The sequence below is a fragment of the Puma concolor genome, chromosome D4 (assembly GCF_028749965.1).
Source record: "Puma concolor isolate L17-30 chromosome D4, mPumCon1.1.hap2, whole genome shotgun sequence".
NCBI classification, from domain to species: domain Eukaryota; kingdom Metazoa; phylum Chordata; class Mammalia; order Carnivora; family Felidae; genus Puma; species Puma concolor.
The window spans coordinates 89,223,645-89,246,710 of record NC_141679.1 but is presented as its reverse complement, the minus strand read 5'-3'; the positions used below and the strand labels follow the sequence as shown (position 1 = coordinate 89,246,710).

The window sequence follows — 23,066 nt, the reverse complement described above, 5'->3', positions numbered from 1 at the left end:
ATATTTTAAACAGTGGGTGAGAATGCGGGGCGCCCGGGTGGCTCAGCCGGTTAAGCATCTGCATCGCGATTTTGGCCCAGGTCATGATCTCCCCGTTCGCGGGATCAAGCCCTGCGTCCGCTCCTCGCTGCGCGTGGAGCCTGCTGGGGATTCACCCCTTCTTTCTCTCTTCCCCTCCCCTGCCCGTGCTCTCATTCTCTCAAAATAAATAAGTAAATAAATTTTTTTTAAAAGAAGCTAGAAATGACGCCTTAGTGTGCAAATGGCAGCGGCAATAAAACGGTGTGAGAGGGAGCGATTTTCCGGCACCTAATCATCCGCTAAACACTGCGCATCCCTCGCTGCATCGCACTAAGTAGTGAGCACTATTTAACCAACATCCGCCGTACAGGTGAAAAACAGGCCGGGAGGAGCCGGCAGCCACCTGAGGCCACACGGCCAACACGACAGCAGCTGGGATCCCCAGCCAGGTGGGATGATCCCCGCCAGGTGGAACGAACTCCAGGGTCTAAGCTCCTTGCCCGGCCCCGCCCCTCCCCCCCCCAACCTTAGATAAACTCCTAACTGAGACAAACTCCCAGAATCTCGTAAATCTCTGGAGAACGCCAGGAAGAAGCGGAGGGGAACAGAACAGGACTCCGGATTGCACAAGCAGCTCCCACAATTTATGGCTCCCGGTTGATCTATTAACACATCACGACAAGGAGGGCCGAACAAGTGAGCGCTGTGTGTTTCCTCGTCTCCGTAACGAGCCATAAAGAAACAAGCACCCGGCCGGCCGTCGCCTCCGCACTGGAGGAGTTAACACCAGGCTTTGTGGGGAGAGCGGTAGGCTCCCCCGGCCTCCCACCCCCGGTTCCCAGGACACACGCAGCTGCGGGTACACCGACAGGGCGTGGGGGTGGGGGCACTGCAGACCCTGCCCAGGCCCGGGACCCCGGCCGCCTTCAGGGGTGCGGGCTCCACGGTTTGGAAGGGCTCACCCAACAGATGTTCTGAGATGCACAGACACACGTGTGGGTGTTAGGGGGGTGGGGGGGGCGGTGAGACCTTCTGGGTCTGGAACTTCTCAAAGACCTTGCCAGGACTGATGTCACTGGCCGGAGCCTCCCCCGCCCTGGGCTCAAAAGTCAAGAGCCCCGGGAGTCTCGAGACCCTTCTTGTCTGGAACCACCGTCTCCCACAGCCCTGCCTGGGGTGGGGGTGGGGGTACGGCCTCCCTCTGTGCCCAATCCCGGCATCCCTGATGGTGGGAGAGAAGCTGAGTCAGAGAGCCCGGCCACCAGACATCTGGTCTGAGGAGCAGACGGGGACGTTGCACGTGACAACGTTGGGGTGCCGTCCAACTGGGGGGGTGGCTCTTTCCTAGCTGGGTGACCACAAGCAGTCCACACCGCCCCCCCCCTCGCTGAGCCTCAGTCGGCTCGGACAACAAGGGCTGCCGCGCAGATGTGAAAGGAGATTCCGCACGTAGCACCCAGCGGCCGGTGCACGAGGCTCCGGGCACGTGAACTTCCGAAGGGTCTCACCCTGGGCACCTGTGCTCTCTCTCAGGGGTCCCCTGACAGGCTTCAGGGGGCCCGTGGACAAAAGTGCTACGTGTGAAGTCGAATCCGCACCCGACCCTGGGAGAGTCCACAGGGTCCCAGACACTGGCCGGGTCGCTGGCCACCTCGAGGCCAGTTTCCTCAAACCCCAAGCTCCACCCATCTCCAGGACCAAGGGCATCGGATCAGGTTACCTGTCGGTGACGGAGGGCACAGGGTGGAGGTCCTTGGTCCAGGTGACGAGGGGGGGTGGGGAGCCCTGGGCCTCGCAGTCCAGGGTCACCTCATCGCCAGCCTTGGCCGTGACTCTCAGAGGCTCATCTGCATCACGTGACCCATTCCCACGGATCCTGGGCTTAGCTGTGGGCGGAAGCACACGGGGACTGTGAGACGGACAGGAAACGGAGGTGCTACCCCCACCCTGGGGGGTGCAGAAAGTGGGTGGGCTCGGCTCTAAGGAGAGAGTGGGGTGTGGGGGTGGCCCCAGACCCCATGGCCCCCCCAGTCCCGGCCTCCACCTCTCCACCAGCACCCTCCCTCTGGAAGCTCGGCTTGCTTTGATGACCCTGACATGCTCACTCCTGCCCCAACGTCGACTACCCTCTAGCTTCTCCTCCCCGGGCTGTCCCTTCCCCGGGGACATTCTGGCAGGTTCTGTCCTCGTCTTCTCTGTCCCCCTTCTCCCCCAGGGGTCACCCCAGTCATTCTCAGGATATCAACCACCAGATGATGCACAACGTCCCTCTGGCCTTCTCAAACTCCGATCGGGGGTTTATACCAACCCGTGCACATCACCTCTTTCTCGTATCAAGTTCAAGGCTCCTAATGACAGAGATTACCCCGTCCCCCTCCTCCCTTATGCCCCCCTACATTTCTAGCCAGCTGCTCATACACTGATATACCAGGACGTGTCTCAGCAATAATAATTAAGCTAGCTGGGGCGCCCGGGTGGCTCAGTCTGTTAAGCGTCTGACTGTGCTTCGGGTCACCATCTCACGGTTTGTGGGTTCGAGCCCCGCGTCGGGCTCTGCGCTGACGGCTACGGAGCCTGGAGCCTGTTTCAGATTCTGTGTCTCCCTCTCTCTCTGCCCCTCCCCTGCTCATGCTCTGTCTCTCTCTGTCTCACATAAGACCTCACGCATTCCCTTATATGTTCGTTTAGAGAGAAAATCTCCCCTTAAAAAAAAATTTTTTTTTTTTTGTAGTATAAAAATAGTGGTGGTAAGAATATGTCTAGAGAAACTTGGCTGTGCATTTGCTCCTTCATTCCAGGTGGTTCCTGAGTGCCCAGCTTTGTGTGGATTTGGGGAAGGAGCAGCAAAGGAGACAGATCCTGCCCCCCGTCCTCCCGGCATTAGGGCCCACAGGGAACACTGCTACCGAACAACTCAACACACAATTAACTATCTAATCATAGTTACAAAGGGGACGTTCCAGAGAGTCTACAGCAAAGCGACCTGACTCAGTCTGAGGAGTCAGAGAGCAGATACCTGACCAATGGGAGAAGTCAGCTGGCCCAGGAGGGGGAAGGGGATTCCAAAGAAGGAACTGTTCGTTCAAAGGTCCTGAGGCAGGAAGGCCCATTTAAGAAACTGAATGGAGGCCCGAGGGTCTGGGGCACAGAGACTCGGGGACAGTGGCGGGCAAGGGGGCTGCCCAGGTGGCAGGGGTCCAGTGTAGGGCCTGTGTTTTTCCGAGGCTTGTTAATGTGATGGCTTCCCACCATCCGCTCACAGAGGGCTGAACTGGACCCACTCTTAGAGCATGTGCACGCTGCTGAGGACAGTGAGCTGGAGGAGGGCAGCTCTGGTCCATGTGCCCTTCAGATGGGAAGAATTTTGAGGCAGGGGCAAGGAAGGTCCAGGTAAGGTCAGCTCGTCCATGCCCCTGCCTCCATGCCTGCCAAGCCCCTCTCCCAGGACAGGGGGTGGCCACCACTCACTGTTGACAGAAAGCCGCATCTCCTGGCTGGAGAAGCCCACAGCGTTGGTGGCCGTGCAGACATAGGCTCCTGAATCCTGGGCAGATGGCCGGGCGATGACCAGGGTGCCATCCTTGCTCACGTTGTAGTGGGGACCCGTGGAGGCCAGGGCGTTGGTTTCCTGCAGGAGAGTTGGGGGTGACGTCAGCAAAGCCCACACCGCATGGCGATTTGCATAATCCCCCCACCCCATGATGCACTGGGCCCACCCCTCTGGGTACCCTTACCACAAGAGGCTCCTCCTACCTTGGTCCAGGTGATGGCAGGGGTGGGGACCCCCGAGGCCACACAGGGGAGGGAGGCTGGAACCCCTTCATTGGTGACATGGTGGGTGGCCACGGGCTGGATCCTAGGGGGCACTTTCAAAAACAAACCAATTTTTTAAATTGAAAACAATCCAAATCTCTATCAACTGGAGGACGGAAAAACAAAATGTGGGGCATACGTATAAAATATTATTCATCAGGGGCGCCTGGGTGGCGCAGTCGGTTAAGTGTCCGACTTCAGCCAGGTCACGATCTCGCGGTCCGTGAGTTCGAGCCCCGCGTCAGGCTCTGGGCTGATGGCTCAGAGCCTGGAGCCTGTTTCCGATTCTGTGTCTCCCTCTCTCTCTGCCCCTCCCCCGTTCATGCTCTGACTCTCTCTGTCCCAAAAATAAATAAACGTTAAAATAAATAAATAAATAAATAAATAAATAAATAAATAAATAAATAAATAAAATATTATTCATCAGTAGGGGCGCCTGGGTGGCTCAGCTGGTTGGACATCCGACTTCAGTTCAGGTCATGATCTCACAGTTGGTGGGTTTGAGCTCCACATTGGGCTTTGCGCTGGCAGCTCAGAGCCTGCTATGGATTCTCTCTCTCTCTCTCTCTCTCTCTTTCTCTCTCTCTCTCTGCCCCTCCCTCACTTGCGTGCTCTGTCTCTCAAAAATAAACATTAAAAAAAAAAAATCTTTAAAAAGGAGTAAAAGTCTGGGACTCCTGGGTGGCTCAGTTGGTTGAGCGTCTGACTCTCGATTTTGGCTCAGGTCATGATCCCAGGGTCATGGGATCGAGCCCCGCATCGGGCTCCAGGCTGAGTGTGGAGCCTGCTTGGGATTTTCTCTCCCACCCTCTGCCCCCGCTCCCCCGCTCCCTCACTCCCTCGCTCCGAAATAAAAAACAAACAACATAAAAAATTAAAAATAAATAAATAAAAAGGAGTCAGAGTGTGATAATACCATAACAAGGATGAACCCTGAAAACATTACGCTAAATGCAATTAACCAGACACAGAAGAACAAATGCTGTGTGATTCCACTTACACGACGTCTCTAGAACAGGCGATTTCTGAGCCACAGGGCAGAATGGTGGTTGCCAGGGGCTGGGCAAGAGGGAAATGGGAAGTGGGGCAGAGGGCTTCACGTTGAGATGATGAAAGAATTCTGGGGACAGACAGTAGTGATGGCCGCCCTATGAATATGCTTAAACTGGAGGCTTTCAGATGGTTAAAATGGTAAGTTTTATGTATATTTTATCAGAATTTAAGAAACAAACAAAAAAACTATTTCAACAAAAGGACACAAGGGGCATGGTTCGACGGCCACCACTTTTATGAATTCACGCCCTGGACAGAGGGCAGCCTGTGCCCGGGACCAGCTGTGCCCTTTCTTTGCTCGGGGACTTTGGGTAAACCACTTAATCTTTTGGTACCCAGATTCCTTCATCAGCAAAACAGCTCATTAACCCCAATTCCCTGCCCACTCTCCAGGGATGGACAGATGAGAAATGGCAGAAAATAGTATTCACAGAACACAGTGAACTGGAAAACAAGTGCCAAATCCGTTCTGGGCACCGTCCAGATGTGCAGGGGTGGGGAGAGACCGGGCTTGGACAAGACGGGAGGGGAAGCCAGAAGCCAAGGGCTCTGCCAGTAACACTGAGACCCACCCGTTAGGGAGGAAAATGCCCTTCTAGATCCTCCCAGGTGGCCCAAGCCCGCCAGTCGATTACTACCGTTGAATTGGAAACGAAGGGAGCCAAGAGGACGAGCTTGGTCGCGTCCAGCACCAGCCCCACGGACGGACGAGGCGCCTGAGATCCTGCGGAGTTACTCGCCTCTCCGGGCCTCGGCGTAACGTTGGAACGGGGAGTCTTTTAAACCTCACCTCTCGGGTAGTTATGAAAATTCAGCGGAACCTACACAGAACCTGGCAGAGGTGTGGCCCGGGGCACACGCCCAGGCTTTGATCGCTACGACTCGCTGGGGTGACGTGGAGGCAAGACAGCGCTCTAGACCCTGCCTCCTTCTGAACTTTGGTTTTCCTCTAGAAAATGGGAACAATGTGTTCTTTCCGCTCACCCTTGGGGGGTTTTATAAAACAAATGGGAGAAAAAAAAAAAAGGAGGATTATTATTAACATACTTGGTAAATGACAAAATATAGCCACACTTAGTTTAAGCCTCTCGTCTCAGGTTCAAAGGAAGGGTCGTGGGGCGCCTGGGGGGGCTCAGTCGGTTGAGCGTCTGACTTCGGCTCGGGTCGTGATCTCACGGTTCATAAGTTCGGGGGCCCCACATCTGCTGTCAGCGCCGGCTCGGATCTTCTGTCTCCCCATCTCTCTCTACCCCTCCCCCACTCTCTCTCGAGCATGCTCTCTCTCTCTCTCTCTCAAAAATAAGCAAACATTAAAAAAAAAAAAAAGAACGGTGGCACCTGGATGGGCAGGTAAAGGGAACAGGGACTCTCCAGCACTGTGCGTGGGAGCGTTAATTGGGTAAAATACATTAAAAGCCCTAAAAATGGGCAGTCTCTGTCAGTCAAAACTCAATTCTACATTAATGGGTTTATCCTAAGGAAGGGATGGGGCGTATGGGCAAAGGTAGAGCGCAAACCGTCCCCCGCAGGGTGTTCGGGCTGGTGAGAAGGTGGACGTGAGGGGGCAGGTGAGCTGCTCATGGCTCATCCAAACAAGAGGACACGTCGTCTTCAACTGAGCCCTCTATTTATTCGCAGAATACGATCATAAAATCATAATCTATCGTCAAAACAAACACCCAGGTTGCAAGACACTAATACGCTGTGGTCCCGGTCTCGTTTTTAAACATTTCTGTGTATGTGTATATAAAGAATCCATAGATAGATGGATAGAAATATAGACCTATAAAGAATTTATATATGACGTACAAGTTACTTACATACAATGTATGCAAAGTTATATACAATTTATCTCACATGTAACTCATGACATATACAGTGTGTAAGCTCACATGTCGGGGAGGGGCAGACCGAGGGGGAGAGAATCCCAAGCAGGCTCTGGCCATCACCACGGAGCCCGACGTGGGGCTCAGTCCCACAGACTGCGAGATCACGAGCCAAAATCGAGAGTCAGACGCTCAACTGAGCCACCCAGGTGCCCCTATTTGTGCATTTTTTTTAAATAACTTTTTTAATGTTTGTTTATTGTGGGGAGATGGAGAGACGGAGTGGGGGAGGGGCAGAGAGCGAGAGGGAGACACAGAATCCGAAGCGGGCTCAGGCTCCGAGCTGTCAGCACAGAGCCCGATGCGGGACTCGAACCCACGAACCGTGAGATCGTGGGCCAAAGTCAGACACTCAACCGACTGAGCCACCCAGGCGCCCCGATTTTTTAAACACAGGTGTTGCAGATCAAGTTCTCCTCATGCATCCTCCCCACCCCATCACATCCCTCACCCCCACCCTGCACCCCGGGACTCACCCTGGACAACCAACTCCACATCCCTGTGCTGAGAGCCAGCCGTGTTGGTGAGCACACAGCTGTACCTCCCCGCGTCCTCCTGCAGTGCCCGGTCCAGGTGGAGGCTGCCATCTGCTCGGACCGAATGTCGGCTGCCAGGTGGGAGCTGGGGAGGGTGAGGAAGCCCCAGCTTGAACCGCAGCCCCACGCGGCGCCCGCTGAGAGAGAGAACGCTCTGGAAACCACACTGCCCACCAGGCCAGTGGGGAGCAAGCTGGACCGAGAGGTCAGGGGTTTGGAGAACTCTCTCCCCTTCCCTGAGACTCCTCCACCCCCGCAGACCCTCGGGGCTAGGTGACCTTCACCCCGGGCACACCTCGGACCCCACTCTCCCACGACCAGCCGGACCAGTGGGCCGGGGGGAGCCTCTCCCAAGAGTACAGGGCTGCGGCCAGAGCCTTTACTGAGTAGGGGCCGGGGCTCCAAGGTAGGGACAGAGAGTAGGGACAAATTCCTGCAGGGAGAGAACAGAGCCACAGGAGCAGAACAGAGGTGTGGCCACATCAGACGTGCTCCCAGGGAGAGAAGCAGAGACAGTGGCTCCTGGTGGCTGCCCAGATCTGTCCCCATGGGGACCAGGGAGCGCTGGTCCAGAAGGGCGCCCGGGGCGACCTTCATAAAGATGTCTAACCAGTCTCTCTTTGGTGAGGGGTCCTTTTAAAACCTTTCCACCACCAGGCCTCAGCCCGCTTTCGGCATCCTTGTCCCTGTCCCGTGAGCCTGGCTGCACACATGGGACTCGGCTCCAGGAGCTGCCCCTGTGCCCTCTTGGTACCAGGCCCCCTTGGGCCGAGCAAGCTTGAGGGGGTTTCTGCTTGTGGCACTGGGCAGCCCTACGGGCACGCGCCCTTCCGGTGTGGCCACGGAGCTGAAACAGACCCCACATCTCCAGCCGCTCGCTGGCCTGGCATCGACAGGGCCCAGGGCCCTCTTTCTGCAACCCGAGCATCAGATTCTACTCAGGAAGGCTCCCTCAAGGGCACAAGGTCCCCAATATGTCTGAGGACAGGGCCCGGGAATGGAGGAAAGGGGAGGGGTAAAGAAGGAGTGGCCAGGGGCGCCTGGGTGGCTCAGTGGGCTAAGCATCTGACTTCAGCTCAGGTCACGATCTCGCTGTTCCTGAGTTCGAGCCCCGGGTCGGGCTCTGTGCTGACGGCTCAGAGCCTGGAGCTGCTTCGGATTCTGTGTCTCCCTCTCCGTTCCTCCTCTGCTTGCATTCTCTCTCTCTCTCTCTCTCTCTCTCTCTCAAAAATAAATAAACATGTAAAAAAAATTTTTTTTAAAAACTGTTAAAAAGAAAAGGAGTGGCCACGAGAGGAGAAATAGAAAAAAATAAATAAAGAAAACCGAATCCATATGAGTGGATAAAGCAGCTACCACGTGCCCAGCTACGTAGTCAGGGCGGATGTTGAACTGCACATCCGGTCAGAATGGGGGGCAGAAAGCATGGTCTCTGTGCCCCCTAAATTCCTGCCCCCCAGCCTCAGCACTAATGGAGCGTAAGATTCTCCTGCGGCTCTCGGGGGTGGGGGGTGGGGGGGACCAGCAGCCACAGAAACCTTGGCAGGACTTGGGAGGGTGACGGACGCTACCAGCACATTTGCCAGAGAAGTTTCTGGAAGGACGCAGGCAAGAGAGGGAGCAAGGAAGAGCACGTTCCAAGCCAAGCAACTAGCAAAGCGGAGGCAGAGGGAGGAACGTGACAGTCCCCTCCGCCCCCAGGCACCACTGCACCCAGAGAGCTCGCTCACCGGCAGCCCGGCCTTGAGCCAGCGTCGCTCCGGGAGGGGCCTCCCCGCCAGGATGATGCAGGGCAGGGACACCGGCTGCCTCTCCAGCACCCGGACAGTGGAGGCGCCGCTTGCGATCTGCGGTGGGGCTGTGGAGAGGGGAGAAGGTATGGGTCACACTAGATTCCCGCGGGTGGCCGTCGCGGGGACAGAGACCCCACTGCCCCCCGCTCCTCCCCAGGGAACCAGTGGATAGGGGATCCTCAAGGGTCAAAGGGCACACTTCCCGGGGCACGTTGCCCAGGAAGCAGGCATCCAGATCTCCTCTTGGAGAGCCTGGCACGGCCACACCCGTCCCAAAGGATGGGCCGCCATAGTGAGGGGGCCTCCCTGGCGGTGCCCGGCCTCCCCACCAAACCCTCCCCCCCCCCACCCCGATCCACCAGCGAACCGTGTCCGGTCACGACGAGCCGGGCCTCTGCCCGGACCTTCCCGAACACATTTTGAGCTTCACAGACATACAGGGCCTGGTCTTCGGGGACCACACCTGAGGGACGGAAAGAGGCCGGCCTGACTGCCGGGACCCGCCACCGCTCCGGCCCCCCAGGTGCAGGCAGCCCACGGCACAGTCCGGCCCTGCAGGGGTGAGGGAGGAGGGCTGGGGGGAGGCAGCCAGGCCTTGGGAGGGCATTCGTGGTCAACCCAGTGCCCGGGATCCGACCCGTGCGACAAGCCCTCAGGCCGGCCCGTTATTAAACCCAGGCGGTGGGTTTTGTCGTTGTCATGGCTGTGGGGGGCTCAGAGCAGCGGGGCGACTTGGTCAGAGGCAGCCAGCCAGGACACGAGCCCGCGTCGGCCTCACCCATGGCCAATGCCAGGCATCAACGTTCTGCTCCGAGCCACCCGGCCTGGGGAGGCACTTGGCGTGTCAGAAGCCATCCTGTCTCCCCCGCCCATCCTCCCCCGGCCCCTGTCTCTTACTTTCAAAGAACAGCACTCCCGACTCAGGCTGCCCCGTCCTGCCACCCCGCCTGGGCCCCAGCGGCTGGCCATCTCCACGGCGCCAGGTGACGAGCGGGGGCGGGCGGCCCATGGCCCGGCACGCCAGGAGGGCACTCCTCCCCAGCTCCACAGTGACATCCCGGGGCAGCTCCATCAGCTGGGGCGCATCTGCAGGGAGGTGACCGGTCAGCCATGCCCGGTGGCTGAACCCCACGTGCCCCCAGAGGACTGATCCCGCTGCCTGCCCCCCTCCCCTGGCTGGGAGGTTCCCTTTCTCCCAGCCTCGCCCTCGTGAACCTGGGGCTGACTCATCTCCAGGGCTCTAGGGCCAACCTGAGCTTGGAAGGATCCGGCCCTGAAGAGGGGTTAGGGATGAGGCAGAGGGAGTGGCCTTTGGCAGGAGGAAGCTACCGCTGCGCCTCGCGCCCCTGCACGGGGTCACGGGAGCCCCGCTGTGCCTGGCCGTGCAGGGGGGCGGGGGCAACTGGCCTGCTCCTGAGGCGACACCTCCTGGGAAGCCCACCTCTGAGGGGCTGCAAATCAAGTTCCAGCCACAGGAGACCCCGCGCCTTGGAGACCCTCCCCTCCCTCGCCCTCCCCCTGGACCTCTTGCACCTGAACTTGGGCAACCATTTCCCGACCCCCAAAGAGCCCACTCTGTGGGGAGATTACGGGCCACCTTGACTCTCTTCTCCACATCTCTGTTTGCCAAAATTTTTGTAATGAGTATATGAAACTCCACCACAAAATGAAAACGTGCTTATTATTAATCAGGTGACTTTATACTTCAACATTAATCATGACCCCAGGGCAACAGTCCTCGACGAGGACTCACCTGGGTCAAACAAAACTCCAACAATACGCAAGAATCTACCTCCCCCCCAATCTTTTGCTCCCCACGCCCCCAAGCTCATGCCCTTCCCCAGGGCCACCACTGTTAATAGCTCGTAGTGTTTCTGCTAAACTTTTATCTAAGCGTTGTCTGACGTTTATCATCAGGAGAAAATAAGTGATTTCCCCAAACAGAAACTCGTGATCCTTTCTGCCCTTCCGTAGGCCAGAAGTGAGTCCAATTCCAGATGGGTCCAGGCCCCGTGCCCCGCAGCTAACGGGCACTGTCCTCCGGTCCCCGTCCCCAGACCCATGACCGGGAAGCCTTTTTTTTTTTCTTTTTTTTTTTTAGCCTATAGCATCCAGCACCATGGAAACCCCTCCACCTCTTTGTTCTGTCCGCCTCCCTCCAGAAATCGCCCCCATTTCCATCCAAATCATGACATCAAATTTCCCTCCTGGCCCAGGGATTAGGGAAGTTCCAAGGAGATATAAACACAAGTTGGAAAATTACTGCAAGGAGAACCCAACGGTCTTGGATGCAACCTCAGACGCCACCCGCACGCCTCTCTTTCTTGTTGGGCCCTGGCCAGAGTCCCAGAAAGCCTCTGCTCCGGGCTCGCCTCAGACAGGGTCACTGGTCCAGCGGAGCCCTGGCCCCTGGGCAGAGGTGAGCCTCAGCTCTGGGACAGGCACTCCCAGAACCTGCCTTTGCCGACCCCGCCCAGCCGCACCTGCTTCTTGACCCCTCCCTCCTTAGTCCCCAAACAGCCCAGCTTGGTCTCCCGACTCTGGCACGTTACAAAACACACTCTCGTCCCCATTCTCCTCCCAGACCTGAACTTCCCCCTGGAAAGGGACAACCGACTTACGATCGTCAGCAAATGATATGGACAGAGCGTAGCATCCGGAGCACCTACGAAGTGACAGGCACGGTGACGGTGCTTTTAGAAACACCAGTTTCATCAACGGCCCCAATAAGCTCCTGAAGTGGATGCCATCACAACCCTACTTTACAGATGAGGACGCTGAGGGTCAGGGAGATGAAGGAAACTGGCAAAGGGCACAGGTCCAAGCCGATGGAGAGGCGGGATGGAGAGGCCCAGGCTCTCACCCACCGCACCCCTGCGTCCCCCTGGGTCCTCGGGAGCAACTTGGCCGCTTGCTCCGGCCAGAGCCGCACCCGTCTCTTCTGTCCTTTCTTTGGGGTGAATCCCAAAGCAGCCAAATCCCGACTCAGATCCTGCCTGGAAAAACTCTGACTCAGCCTCGGGCACAGCCACACCCCCCTCACCCCGTTCCTCACTGGAGCCCCCAAATAAGGCAGGACCCCAGAATCCTCGTACGCCCGGGCTGAAGGTCCTTTGGTCACCTCCTCTGCAGATGGGAAACTGAGGCCCGGAGCAGGGGCAGGGCCGGCCCTGAGTCCTGCAGCATGTCGGTGGGGGCTGGGCTCCCAACCCAGTGCTCTTCCCAGGGCCTCACCAGAGGCTCAGCCACCTCTGCTTCCAGGCCCCCTCCCCACAGACTCTCAGGTGACCCCTGCGGTAACCCAGGGAGGGACCGTAAACTGGCTCCCCCGACTGCCAAGAGGGATGGCCCCTTCTGCCTTGGCCTCAGGCGGGCTTCGGGGCAGGAGCTGCAAATGCCCAGAGACCATTAGGCACTGCAGCCCCACGAGGCTCCCTGGAGACGCAGCGTGTGTTTGTGGGGGCGCAGTGCCGGGTGGGGAACCTAGAACACCCAGGAAGAGAGGACAGCCCCACTGAAGGATGCCAGCCAGCAGCCTGGGTTGGGGGGAAAGGGTCTAGCCACCCTGAGGGCCACCTCCCCCTTCTCCCTGCTTCCCCTCCTCTGCAGAAGGGCTGAGGGGTTTGGTTAACTCGGCCCGGCAGGGCCACTCCCCACCTCCAGGAGGTTTTCGGGGGGAAAGGTCCCCATGGATTCTAACAGCAAAGTGACCACGGCAGAGGTGATGACTTCCCTTCCTCCTACTCGGCCACCAGGGCAGGGGGCACCGGCCTAAAGGCCCAAAGCCTGCGCTGGGCCCTTGCACTGCCTCTGCCCCAGTGGGCATCGTGGATGAACCCCTTCACCACTTGGGGCCTCAGTTTCCCCATTCAGAAGGAGGTAACTATTTTTATTCTGGTTCCAATACCTTAAAGTTCCAGGGCTCTTTATCATTGTGCGCAGACCCAGCGTTCCCCCCACCCCCGTCCCCTGTGCCATCCCCCCGCCCCAGTTCCCGTGGCTCAGAGCCCTGCAGCAGGGCTGGTGAGGATGAGCCAGCTCAGGAAGGAGAGCTCCAGTCTGTCTTGACTTTGGCCACGAGTAGGCAGAGGGTCTTAGGTCCAATGGCTACACAGCAGGGCAAGGTGGGCAACAGGAGAGGCCGGCCTCGGGCCCTGCCCTGCGTTCAGAGGGAATGCCGGGGTGTCTGTGGCTGGGGGGGGGATGGGCTCCACAGCCCCCTCCGGGGCAGGGTCCTGCAACTGGGCCCGGAGCCGCAGCCCCACCAGCCAGGGCCGCAGGAGGACTCTCACGGGCCTCTTCCTCTCGTGGAAAAATATTAACAGTTATATTTTATGACCACATTGACATAAAGGCACACACTATGCAGCCTGGATTCCTTCTTATCTCTTTGTTGGTACCCATTCGCTTCCCTCTCATTTTAAAAGAAATGAAAATCAGAGCCTTATCCTGGGTCGCCGGAGGCATCCCAGACCCCGGGTCCGTGCCCGCCGTGCCTGACGGGACAGCCGCCCGGAACCCTGGCCACTCCTGCCCCGGATCCCAGCGCCGCTTCTCTCCTGCTCTCCCGGGCTGGCCACAGGCCCTCTGCACCCCCCAAAGTACCTGCTCTCCGTCCCCCTGCTCATCTGCCTGGCGACCACGGGCCGGGAACAGAAAGGGGAAGGAGCCTCCTCTCATCCTGAATGAGAATCCAGCAGGCGCAGGTGACGGCTCAGAGCGGCTGTTCTCAGGGAGCAGAAAGGGCAGTGAACTTGGGGCGGGCATGGCCTGCTGCGGGGGCCCGCTCACCAGCCGTGTGACGAACCACGCCACCTCACCGGGCCCCCGTGGGCAAGCGTGTTGAGTATTTATTCCATTCAAGCCCGGAGCGTAGCACACTGTCTCATCAAATCTCTCAAGGACCCTACGGGCAAGGCTCTGGGATTATCATCTCCTTTTCACAGATGGGGAAAGAAGGGCGCAGGAAAGTCAATAACTTGACCAAACGGGAGCCTGCGCACGGACCTCGGACTCCAGTCTTCCGCGTCCAGAGATGACGCACAGGTGCCTTGCAGGCGGGTCCACTGACACCGGCACTCGCCTCCCTCCTTCCCAAACGCCACCAGGAAGAGAGTTCCCGGCTCAACAGCAACAGGTGGGCACTGTGCCCAGCCGTTCCCGGCCCTGGAAGGCTCTGCCAGCCTGGCTAGGAAGGCTGGACCGCAGCTGCCATCCAGATGGGCAGGAAATTCGATTTCCCCCCGCTGCTGCTAGGCCAGCTCTCCCCAGACACACAGGCGCTGGGTCACCGTCCACCCCTTCCCTGACCTAAAGGCCGAAGGCCACCAGTGGCCCAGTGGCCGAGAAGCCTGCCTCTGGGATGCCAGCCGTCTCCTCCTTGACAAGGCCCTAAGGCCTGTGTCTGACAGGTGGAGGAAGGGGACGAAGGAATTAAGGCAGTGCTGCAAAGAAATCAGACAGGAAACAAAGGATGACTCTTGGAAACAATGCCAAGGGCAGCCCTGCCTGGAGCGCCCTCTCTGCTCCCCCGGAACCTACTGACTGTTAACAATGACAGTGGCATTGATCAGAACCCACCAGGCCCCAGGCCTTTCTTATCTCTCACTCATACAGCATCCCGGAGCCTGGGGCTGGCGGTGACCCCACAGCGGGTAGCAGATTCCCGGGCACCCCTCACCCCCTGCTCTGTCTCACTCCCTGGCTCGCTTCTCTTGCCGTGGGGAGATCTGCACATGTTGTTCCCTTTACCTGGAACACTGTTCCCCAGCTCACCACCTGACTGATTGCTTCTGGGTTCATCTCAGACACCACCGCCTCCAAGAAGCTTTCCCAGCCCCCACCGTCGGTTGGACCCCTTCTGTGGGCACCAACAGCTCCCCGTGGATACCACCTGCAAAAGTTTGGTGTACTGTCTGCCTGACATCTGGGACCTTGACACCAAGGGCCCGAGTCTCGCCTGCCATTGTGTCCCCAGCACAGGGCCCGGCCACCTGGTGACCATGTGCTACAGGAATGAATGATGGAACAAACAAATGAAGGCCAAGAGTGCCCTAAGCCTGGGAGGATCCAACCCTGGGATGACACTGTCCTCCTCAGGGCCAGAACCTCCTACTCACAGGGCTTACTCTCCCCCCAGAGCCCCCCACCATCCTTGGAGAGACCCTTGGGTGTCCCACCCAGCCTAGACAAGCACATCCCCGATTCTCTGTGCTTCCCCAGAATTCCTAGCACCTGGCTTTCCCACTGTGGCCACAGCGAACCCCTCAAAGCCCAGTCCATCCCGGCTCAGCATGCCAAGGAGCGGTGTCCACAACTTCTAGCAATCCCCAGGACTCAGGGTCCAGGCCTGGAACTGAGACATCACGGCAGTCCCAGCCAAGGCCATGCACCAGCCACAGGAGAATACAGACTCCCCGTTTGTAAAAAGGCGATAATCAGGCATCTGTTTATCAAGCACTCAAGATGGGCCAGATTCTGTGCTAAGCTTTATATGCCTGATTTCACTTGGACGCTCACAGCAACCCTCATGGCATGGTCAGCCCCGTTTTACAGAGGGGGAAACTGAGGGTCAATGACTCAACCAAAGCACATAGGTGGCAAGTGACAGAGACGAGACGGGACTTCAGGTCTCAGGAATGACAACGCCCGAACTTGACCCAAACTGTCTCTGTGGCAGGCAGCCTCCAAGATGGTCCCAGTGACCCCTGCCTCCCGGTATCTGCACACTTGAGCAGCCCCTCCCACCCACCGCGCACAAGGGTTGGTCGGTGTGACCAACAGAATACAGTAGAAGTGACTCTATGTCACTTCCACAACTGTGGCTGGTTATAAAGTCTTCAGGGCGCCTGGGCGACTCAGTCGGTTAAGCGTCCGACTCTTGACTTGGCTCAGGTCACGATCTCACAGTTTCATGAGTCTGAGCTCCACATCGGGCTCTGCACCGACAGTGCTGAACCTGCTTGGGATTCTCTCTCTCTCTCCCTCTCTCTTTGCCCCTCCCCTGCTTGCAAGTTCTTTCAAAATAAATACACTCAAAAATAATTATAATAAATAAAAAACTTAAAAAATGTTTTTTTAAAGACTGCAGCTTCCTGGTTGGATTCCCTCCCTCCCTTTCTCTCTCTCTCCCTCTCTCTCTTTCTCTCTCTCTCTCCCCGTCCCTCAGCTACCTCACTCATGAGAATCCATGTCAGGAGAAGCCTTCTAGACAAGCCCACATGGAGAACGAACTGAGGCCTCCTGCCAACAGCCGCATGAGTGAATTCAGACTGGGTTCTCCTGCCCCGGTCAAGCCTTCAGATGAAGCAGCCCCAGCTGAAGCATTAACGGCAAGCCCACGAGAGACCCTGAGCCACGGCCACCAGCCAAGCCACTCCCAAATCCTGACCCTCCAGAACGGCAAGATAATAAATGCTTACTGTTTAAGCCATGAAGTTTGGGGGCAATTTGTTATACAATGAGAGGCACTGCGTCCTCGGTCCCACGTGCTCCGGATCCACGTGATCCTAATTCCACACTGGCATTCTACACGGTAGAGTTCCCTCCTCCCTGCTCAGAGGCACGGCAAAGGGGGAGGGGCAGGTGGGGGCCAGCTACAATACTCACATCCAACCTCCAGCCGGATTTCTGCAGAGGCATCGCCCATCTCGTTGACAGCTCGGCAGGTGTAGACGCCAGCATCCCTCTCCCGAGTTGCCGGGATCCGCAGCGTCCCAGAGCTGGAGCCCTCGGGGCCCAGAATCATTTCAAGACCCCCTGGACCAAAGATGGGAGAGCATATCTAATGGGGACAGAGTCTCAGTTTTCTAAGATGAACAGAGTTCTGGGAGTGGATGTTGGTGACGGGCATACGACACGCATGTAATTACAACTACCGAACCGCACCCCTAGCAAGGGTTAAGATGTCAAGTTTGTTATTTGTACGTTACAACCATTAAAGGCAAATTTTTTAAGTTGAAAAAAGCCTCCAGCCCTGCGGGGGGGGGCTTCCCTGAGCTCCTCTGTTGACCTCTGTAGAGGCCCAGCCTGTCCCCCTGCATTCAATGGGCTGAGCACCAACAAACTCCTTGCCTGGGTCTCCCCGCTGGGTCCCCATCCTCCACCCCAGGTCTAGACCGACTGAGGTCTGGATCAGCTCTGGGGTCGCCCAGGGTCGCCCTGGGATGAGCACACCCCACCCACGGCTGCCTCTCTGAGGCCTTATCCCGGGCAGGCTTCCCGAAACCCACCCTGAGGCCTCCCTCGTTTCTCCTGACTGTTGTCTGCACCCAGGCTCCTGACGGCTCCCCTGATTCTGCCCTACTTTCTAAATTCTATTTTCATTTTTTATTTTTACTGCGGTAAAATGCACATAAAACAAACAACTGCACCATCTCCAGCGTTCAGAGTATCCGATTCAGTGGCGTTAAGTACGTTCACATTATTGTGTATCTGTCTCCAGAACTTTCTCGAACTTTCTCGTCGTCCCAAACCGAAACTCCGCCCTCAGTAAACAGTGACTCCCCATCCCCCCACCCCATTTTTCATTTCTTCAAATGAAAAAGATTTTTACTTGTGGCAAAAAAAAAAAAAAACACAACAAAATTGGGGGCGCCTGGGTGGCTCAGTCAGTTAAGCGTCCGACTCTTGATTTCGGATCAGGTCATGATCTCACGGTTCATGAGTTCGAGCCCCGCGTCGGGCTCTGTGCTGACAGTGCAGAGCCTGCTTGGGATGCTCTCTCTCTCCTTCTCTCTCTGCCCCTCCCCCACGCTGTTGCTCTCTCTTTCTTAACAATAAACTTAAAAACATTTTTTAAGGAACAACAAAATTTACCACCTTCACCATTTCCAAGAGCGCAGTTCTACGGTGTTAACTATATTTACATTGTCGTACAACTGGAATTCCACTTCTTCTTAAGGCTGAATAATATTCCATCAAGAGATGCCCTTCTTTTTTTTTTTTTTTTAATTTTTTTTTTTTCAACGTTTATTTTTGGGACAGAGAGAGACAGAGCATGAACGGGGGAGGGGCAGAGAGAGAGGGAGACACAGAATCGGAAACAGGCTCCAGGCTCCGAGCCATCAGCCCAGAGCCCGACGCGGGGCTCGAACCCACGGACCACGAGATTGTGACCTGACTGAAGTCGGACGCTTAACCGACTGCGCCACCCAGGCGCCCCAAGAGATGCCCTTCTAAAAAGGGCTGGCCGGGCTCTCGGCCAGAACATGAGACGCGAGCACTGAATGAGGAGTCCCGACACCCCTGGCACCCACCAGGGGTGGCCTTGGACAAGTTCAGGTTCAAAGCTACTTCTGCCTGCCAGGACTCTGAGCTAATACCTCAGGTGCGTCCAGGTAGAAGAGGGCAATATGACTGAGAGGCTGACCCTTGAGAAGGAGCTAGCCCCTCCTGAAGGCTCGAGAACACCCCTGTTGGCCAAACTCTAGCCCAGCGTCCGGCACCAGGAAGACCCTCCGTGCCCATTAACTCAAAAGAGCCTCAGAAAACCCTGGTCCTACGGCTCCCCATTTCTCAGGTAACTGCATCACTGTCACCATCTAAGGACACCGAGCCCAGCCCGGGTGCCACGCTGACCCTAAACACTATACACTGAATCCTTGCACAACCAACCTGTCTGATTTCCCCCCATTTTCCAGATAAGGAAGCAGGCTCTGAGATGCCAAGTCACCTACCCTTTTTCACCCAGGGAACCAGAATTCAAACCTGAGTCCACTCTCGTGTTTGTTTGTTTGTTTGTCTTATGTTTTATTTATTTTTGAGAGAGAGAGAGAGAGCAAGCCAGGGGAGGGACAGAGAGAAAGAGAGAGACAGGGAGACCCAGAATCCGAAGCAGGCTCCGGGCTCTGAGCTGTCAGCACAGAGCCTGGCGCGGGGCTTGAACCCATGAACCGCGAGATCATGACCTGAGCCAAAGCAGGACGCTGAATCGACTGAGCCACCCAGGCGCCCCAATGAACCTATTCTAAATCCTGTTGCTGACCACTGAGCCGTGTGGATGCTGGGCTGGGTGGGGGGAGGGGGTGCCCCCCTGACTGTTCTGGAAAGCTGATCCTCCGGGGCCCCCGCGGGACAGTTCCACAGACCCCTCTCGTACCTCGATACCAGACGACCCGGGGTGGGGGCACCCCAGACACCTCACACACCAGCACGGCCTCCTCCCCAACAGCAGCCAGCACCACGGCATTTACGGCAGAGACTGAGGGCGGATCTGTGTGGGAGCAGATGGGGAACTTGGGACCAACCCACAGACCCCCTAGGGCGACAGGGCGGCTTTTCACAGTTTGGGGGTTGCAGCGAGGAGAGAGAAGGAGCTGGCCTCCCTGCCTCCTCCCCACCCCCCACCATCCGTCACCCCAGAAAGGTTTCTGACCCAGGATCTCAAATCAAAGCCAGTCCCACCTGGAGCCACCCCACCCCTCAACACACATCGTTTCTTATTGAACTTGCCATCAAAGTGGAAACCCTACAAGGTCCTGAAATGCCCTAGGTGGGCTGCCCAGCCCTCCCTAAAGTCCCCCTCAATTCACTCCACACCAGCCTTCTCGAAGCCCCTTGAGCACCCCAGACTCATGCCGACCTCAGGGCCTTTGCCTCACCGGGTCCCCGGGCTGGGAACACTGCTCCTATTCCCTTCTCTGGTGAGCATCACCTCCTCACCGAGGCCTTGGCCGGTCCCGTGTGTAACAGCCATTTCCCCCTCGCCCCATCTGCCTATCACCCTGCGCTGTGATCCCCCGCGAGTACCGTTAGCTGCCCGCATGCTTCTTTTGTGCCTCCCCACCAGAATATAAGTTCCACCTGGGCAGGGAGCATGCGTTCACTGCTGTAACCCCAGCTCAGTGAGTATCTATGGACGGGAAGGAGGGAGGGAGAGAGGGGGAGAGGCCCAGGTACCTGTATAATAGAGGGTGACCGTCTCCTCGTCTGTGCCAACCTCATTAGCGGCCCGGCAGCTGTAATTCCCAGCATCCTCTGGGGCCACTCCCTGAATGATCAGGGTTCCCTGGGCATCCACACGGATTCTGGAGTCACGCCATAAAATAACATGTTCAACGGGAGGGGGCTGATTAGGTGGGGTCACACAAAGACTACCTGAGTCATCCTCGATAACAAACGAATTGATCCCATCACTAGCGACCGCCATTTCCTACTGACTGCTTGCTCTGTGCCTGGCGGTGCGCCCAGCACTTTACATAGATTGTCCTTTTTCATTCGTGAGGCTCAGAGAGGTAAAGCGACTCGCCCAAGGTCACACAGCCTGAATGGCAGAGGCAGGATTCGAGCACAGGTCTGGTGGATTCTGGAACTACGGCTCCTGACCCCTGGGCTCATACTGAGGCATCGTTATGTTTTCAAAGCGATCTCGCTGCCGAGTCTCAAATGATCCCAGGAAGAAGGCAGGGCAAATGCTACCCTCTCTTCCCAACCCCATTTAGACGGAAGAAGATGGGGGCCCAGAGAGGTCCCCTGGGACCTCCAGTCCCATTGTCCCTCGTCCTGGGGCCCTTACCTGCTGTCCTCTTGCAGAGCATGACCCTCACGGCTCCAGGAGATGTGGGGTGTGGGGTACCCCGAAGCTGAGCAGCGAATTCTCACCTCCACACCCTGGGAGAAGTGCTGGGACCGGGTGTGGATGCTGACCTGGGGAGCCTCTGCAGTTCAAAGAGTGGACAGGTGGTCAAGAGTCTGTCTGGGCAGCCGTGCTGTCCCAGGTGCCTCCACTCCATCCCCGAAGTCACAGATGGGCCAGACGTAGGAAGCAAAGGCCCCCCAAGGGCCCGAATCCCAGGGAGTGGCTTTCCTGGGAGCTGGGGTTGACCAGATAGCCGCCCAGGCCACACGGGGAGGATTTTCCAAAGCTCTCCCTGGGGTTCTGGTCTGGGCTGAGCATCCTGGAGAGGTTTAGGGTGATAGCCAGATGCCAGGGCTGGGGGCAACGCCCATCTCCAGTGACCTTGAGGGGACGCCAAAGCCTGCCCAAGTACTGGCCCCAGACTTAGGTACTGTTCATGGTACAACGGGCTTGTCAGACTCAAACAGACCTCACCAGGCCAACTCAGCCGGAATAGGCAAGCAGGCCCCTCCCACGGCAGTGGCAGTCTCGACACACTCCAGGCAACCAGTCAGGAGTGGCTGGGACAAGAGAGGGCAGTTTTTCCAACACGCTCACTTTTACACTTGGCCAAACAGCATCCCAGAGGGAAGGATCTGGCTACACCCTGGGTGGACCCGAGGCTACATCCGGGTCCTAAAACTCCAGGACGGGTGCTCTTTCCGCTGCCCACCCCCCTCCCGCCCCATCTGGCCAGGGCCACCCAGCCCCCGCCACGCGCTTCTGATCTCTGGACTTCCAGAAGTTTCCCGTAAGCCACCCCTCCTCCACATATGGCAATGGAGCTGACCCACGGCACGGGAGGTAAACAGGACAGGACGAAGCTGGCTTGGTCTACAGCAGTAGAGATTTAGGTTAGCTACCAGGATGAACTTTCCACGGCGAGAACCGCTACGCATAGGCTAGGAGGCTACCCAATCTTTTTTCTCTGAAAACCCGGAAGACACTAACGGGGCTGGCGCTGCCTGCTGGGGGTGGTGTCTGGGCAGAGGCGTGGATCGACGGGCTCTGGGGATAAGCACGAGGTAGTGAGGGGCGCCTGGGGGGCTCAGTCGGTTGAGCGTCCGACTCCGTCTCAGGTCATGATCTCACCGTTGGTGGGTTCAAGCCCCACACTGGGCTCTGTGCTGTCAGCCCAGAGCCTGCTTCGGAGCCTCTCCCTCCGCCCCTCTGCCCCGCCCCGCTCGCGCCCTCTCTCTCAAAAATAAATAAAAACTTTGTTTTAAATCGTTTTTTAAAAAGCACCAGGTAGGGTGCTGAATCAGGAGGACACATCGCAGAGGCAGGAAGAGCCTCACCTCGCACCAGGAGCCACACGGACGCCCTTGCGACCCCGTTGGCGTTGCTGGCCATGCACTGGTACCGTCCGCCGTCGCTGGGGATGATGCCGCTGACCTCCAGGGACAGGTCGGCCAGCTGGGCGACTCTGCCCGTCGAGGCCGACAGGACCCGCCAGTCCCGGATCCAAGTCAGGTTGTAGGGCACCTCACTCAGGACCTGGCAGGACAGGATGGCTGTCTCCCCCGGGGACACGGTCACGTTGGGGGCAGGAACCAGCTGCGGTGGGGGGTCTGAACGGGTAAAAACAGAGGAGACTCTGAGAGGCTGACGCAGAGAAAGGACCATCCTGCCGGCCCCCGGGGGTGCCCTGACTCCAGAGTCCCGCACCGTATCCTTCAGGATGCGTGGGCCAGCAGAGGAGCCAAGTATCATGTGCTCGCCACCCCGGGGACGGCACCACCCCAGGGAGGGACCGGCCCGCCCCCCGCTTCCCCCCCCCCACCATCACACACCCGGCGAGGGCTGCGTGGGGCGTGCGTGCCTTCCACACGACGGCCAAGTGCAACATGTAACAAGCTCTACACCCTGTGAGCCAGTAATCCCACCCTGGGGAACAGAGCCTTGGAAATAACTCTCAAGAGGGAAAGAGTGATGAGTACAGAGCTATTCTCTGTACAAATAGCAGGGGCATCGTAACAGCCAAAATATACAACCGAGGCCACTGCCCCCGAGGAGGGAAGAGCTAAGAGAACCACTCTCTTGATAGGAAAAGGGAACGGGGGAGAAATGACAAGATCAGAGGCTTGTCTAACCGGGGATGTGGGCCCAAGAACCTGCAGGAAAAAAGCCGGGTCCACACAAGCTACACGTGCCAGTGACCTGATGTCACCAAGGGCCTGTGAACGCCACAGTCCTGAAAAATGATATTGTAGAAACCAGCCAGAAACAATACCTGGGGGCCAATGAGAAAATCCGACTATGGCCAAATTAAACACCATTAAGGTATTACTGTTCATTTTATTAGGTGTGGTCGTAGAATCTTTATTATATGGGAAAATCTACTTCA

General features: G+C 57.4%; 1 protein-coding gene across 3 annotated transcripts in view; it reads right to left on the bottom strand.

Annotated features, from left to right (window-relative positions):
• Nucleotides 1-23,066, bottom strand: part of HMCN2 (hemicentin 2) — a 145,992-nt gene that overhangs the window by 83,081 nt on the left and 39,845 nt on the right. For 2 of the 3 annotated variants that reach the window (XM_086684280.1, XM_086684281.1), the window contains exons 11-22: nucleotides 22,018-22,290; nucleotides 20,618-20,759; nucleotides 20,002-20,129; nucleotides 19,202-19,315; nucleotides 16,711-16,860; nucleotides 10,000-10,188; nucleotides 9,470-9,565; nucleotides 9,040-9,167; nucleotides 7,250-7,394; nucleotides 3,775-3,887; nucleotides 3,490-3,649; nucleotides 1,742-1,907 (exon numbers count right to left, since the gene is read on the bottom strand). In XM_086684280.1, coding sequence (XP_086540406.1) covers nucleotides 1,742-1,907; nucleotides 3,490-3,649; nucleotides 3,775-3,887; nucleotides 7,250-7,394; nucleotides 9,040-9,167; nucleotides 9,470-9,565; nucleotides 10,000-10,188; nucleotides 16,711-16,860; nucleotides 19,202-19,315; nucleotides 20,002-20,129; nucleotides 20,618-20,759; nucleotides 22,018-22,290 — 1,804 coding nt within the window. Of the gene's footprint in view, nucleotides 1-1,741; nucleotides 1,908-3,489; nucleotides 3,650-3,774; nucleotides 3,888-7,249; nucleotides 7,395-9,039; nucleotides 9,168-9,469; nucleotides 9,566-9,999; nucleotides 10,189-11,723; nucleotides 11,925-16,710; nucleotides 16,861-19,201; nucleotides 19,316-20,001; nucleotides 20,130-20,617; nucleotides 20,760-22,017; nucleotides 22,291-23,066 lie in introns of those variants that run through there. The other variant, XM_086684282.1, reaches the window with a different exon arrangement.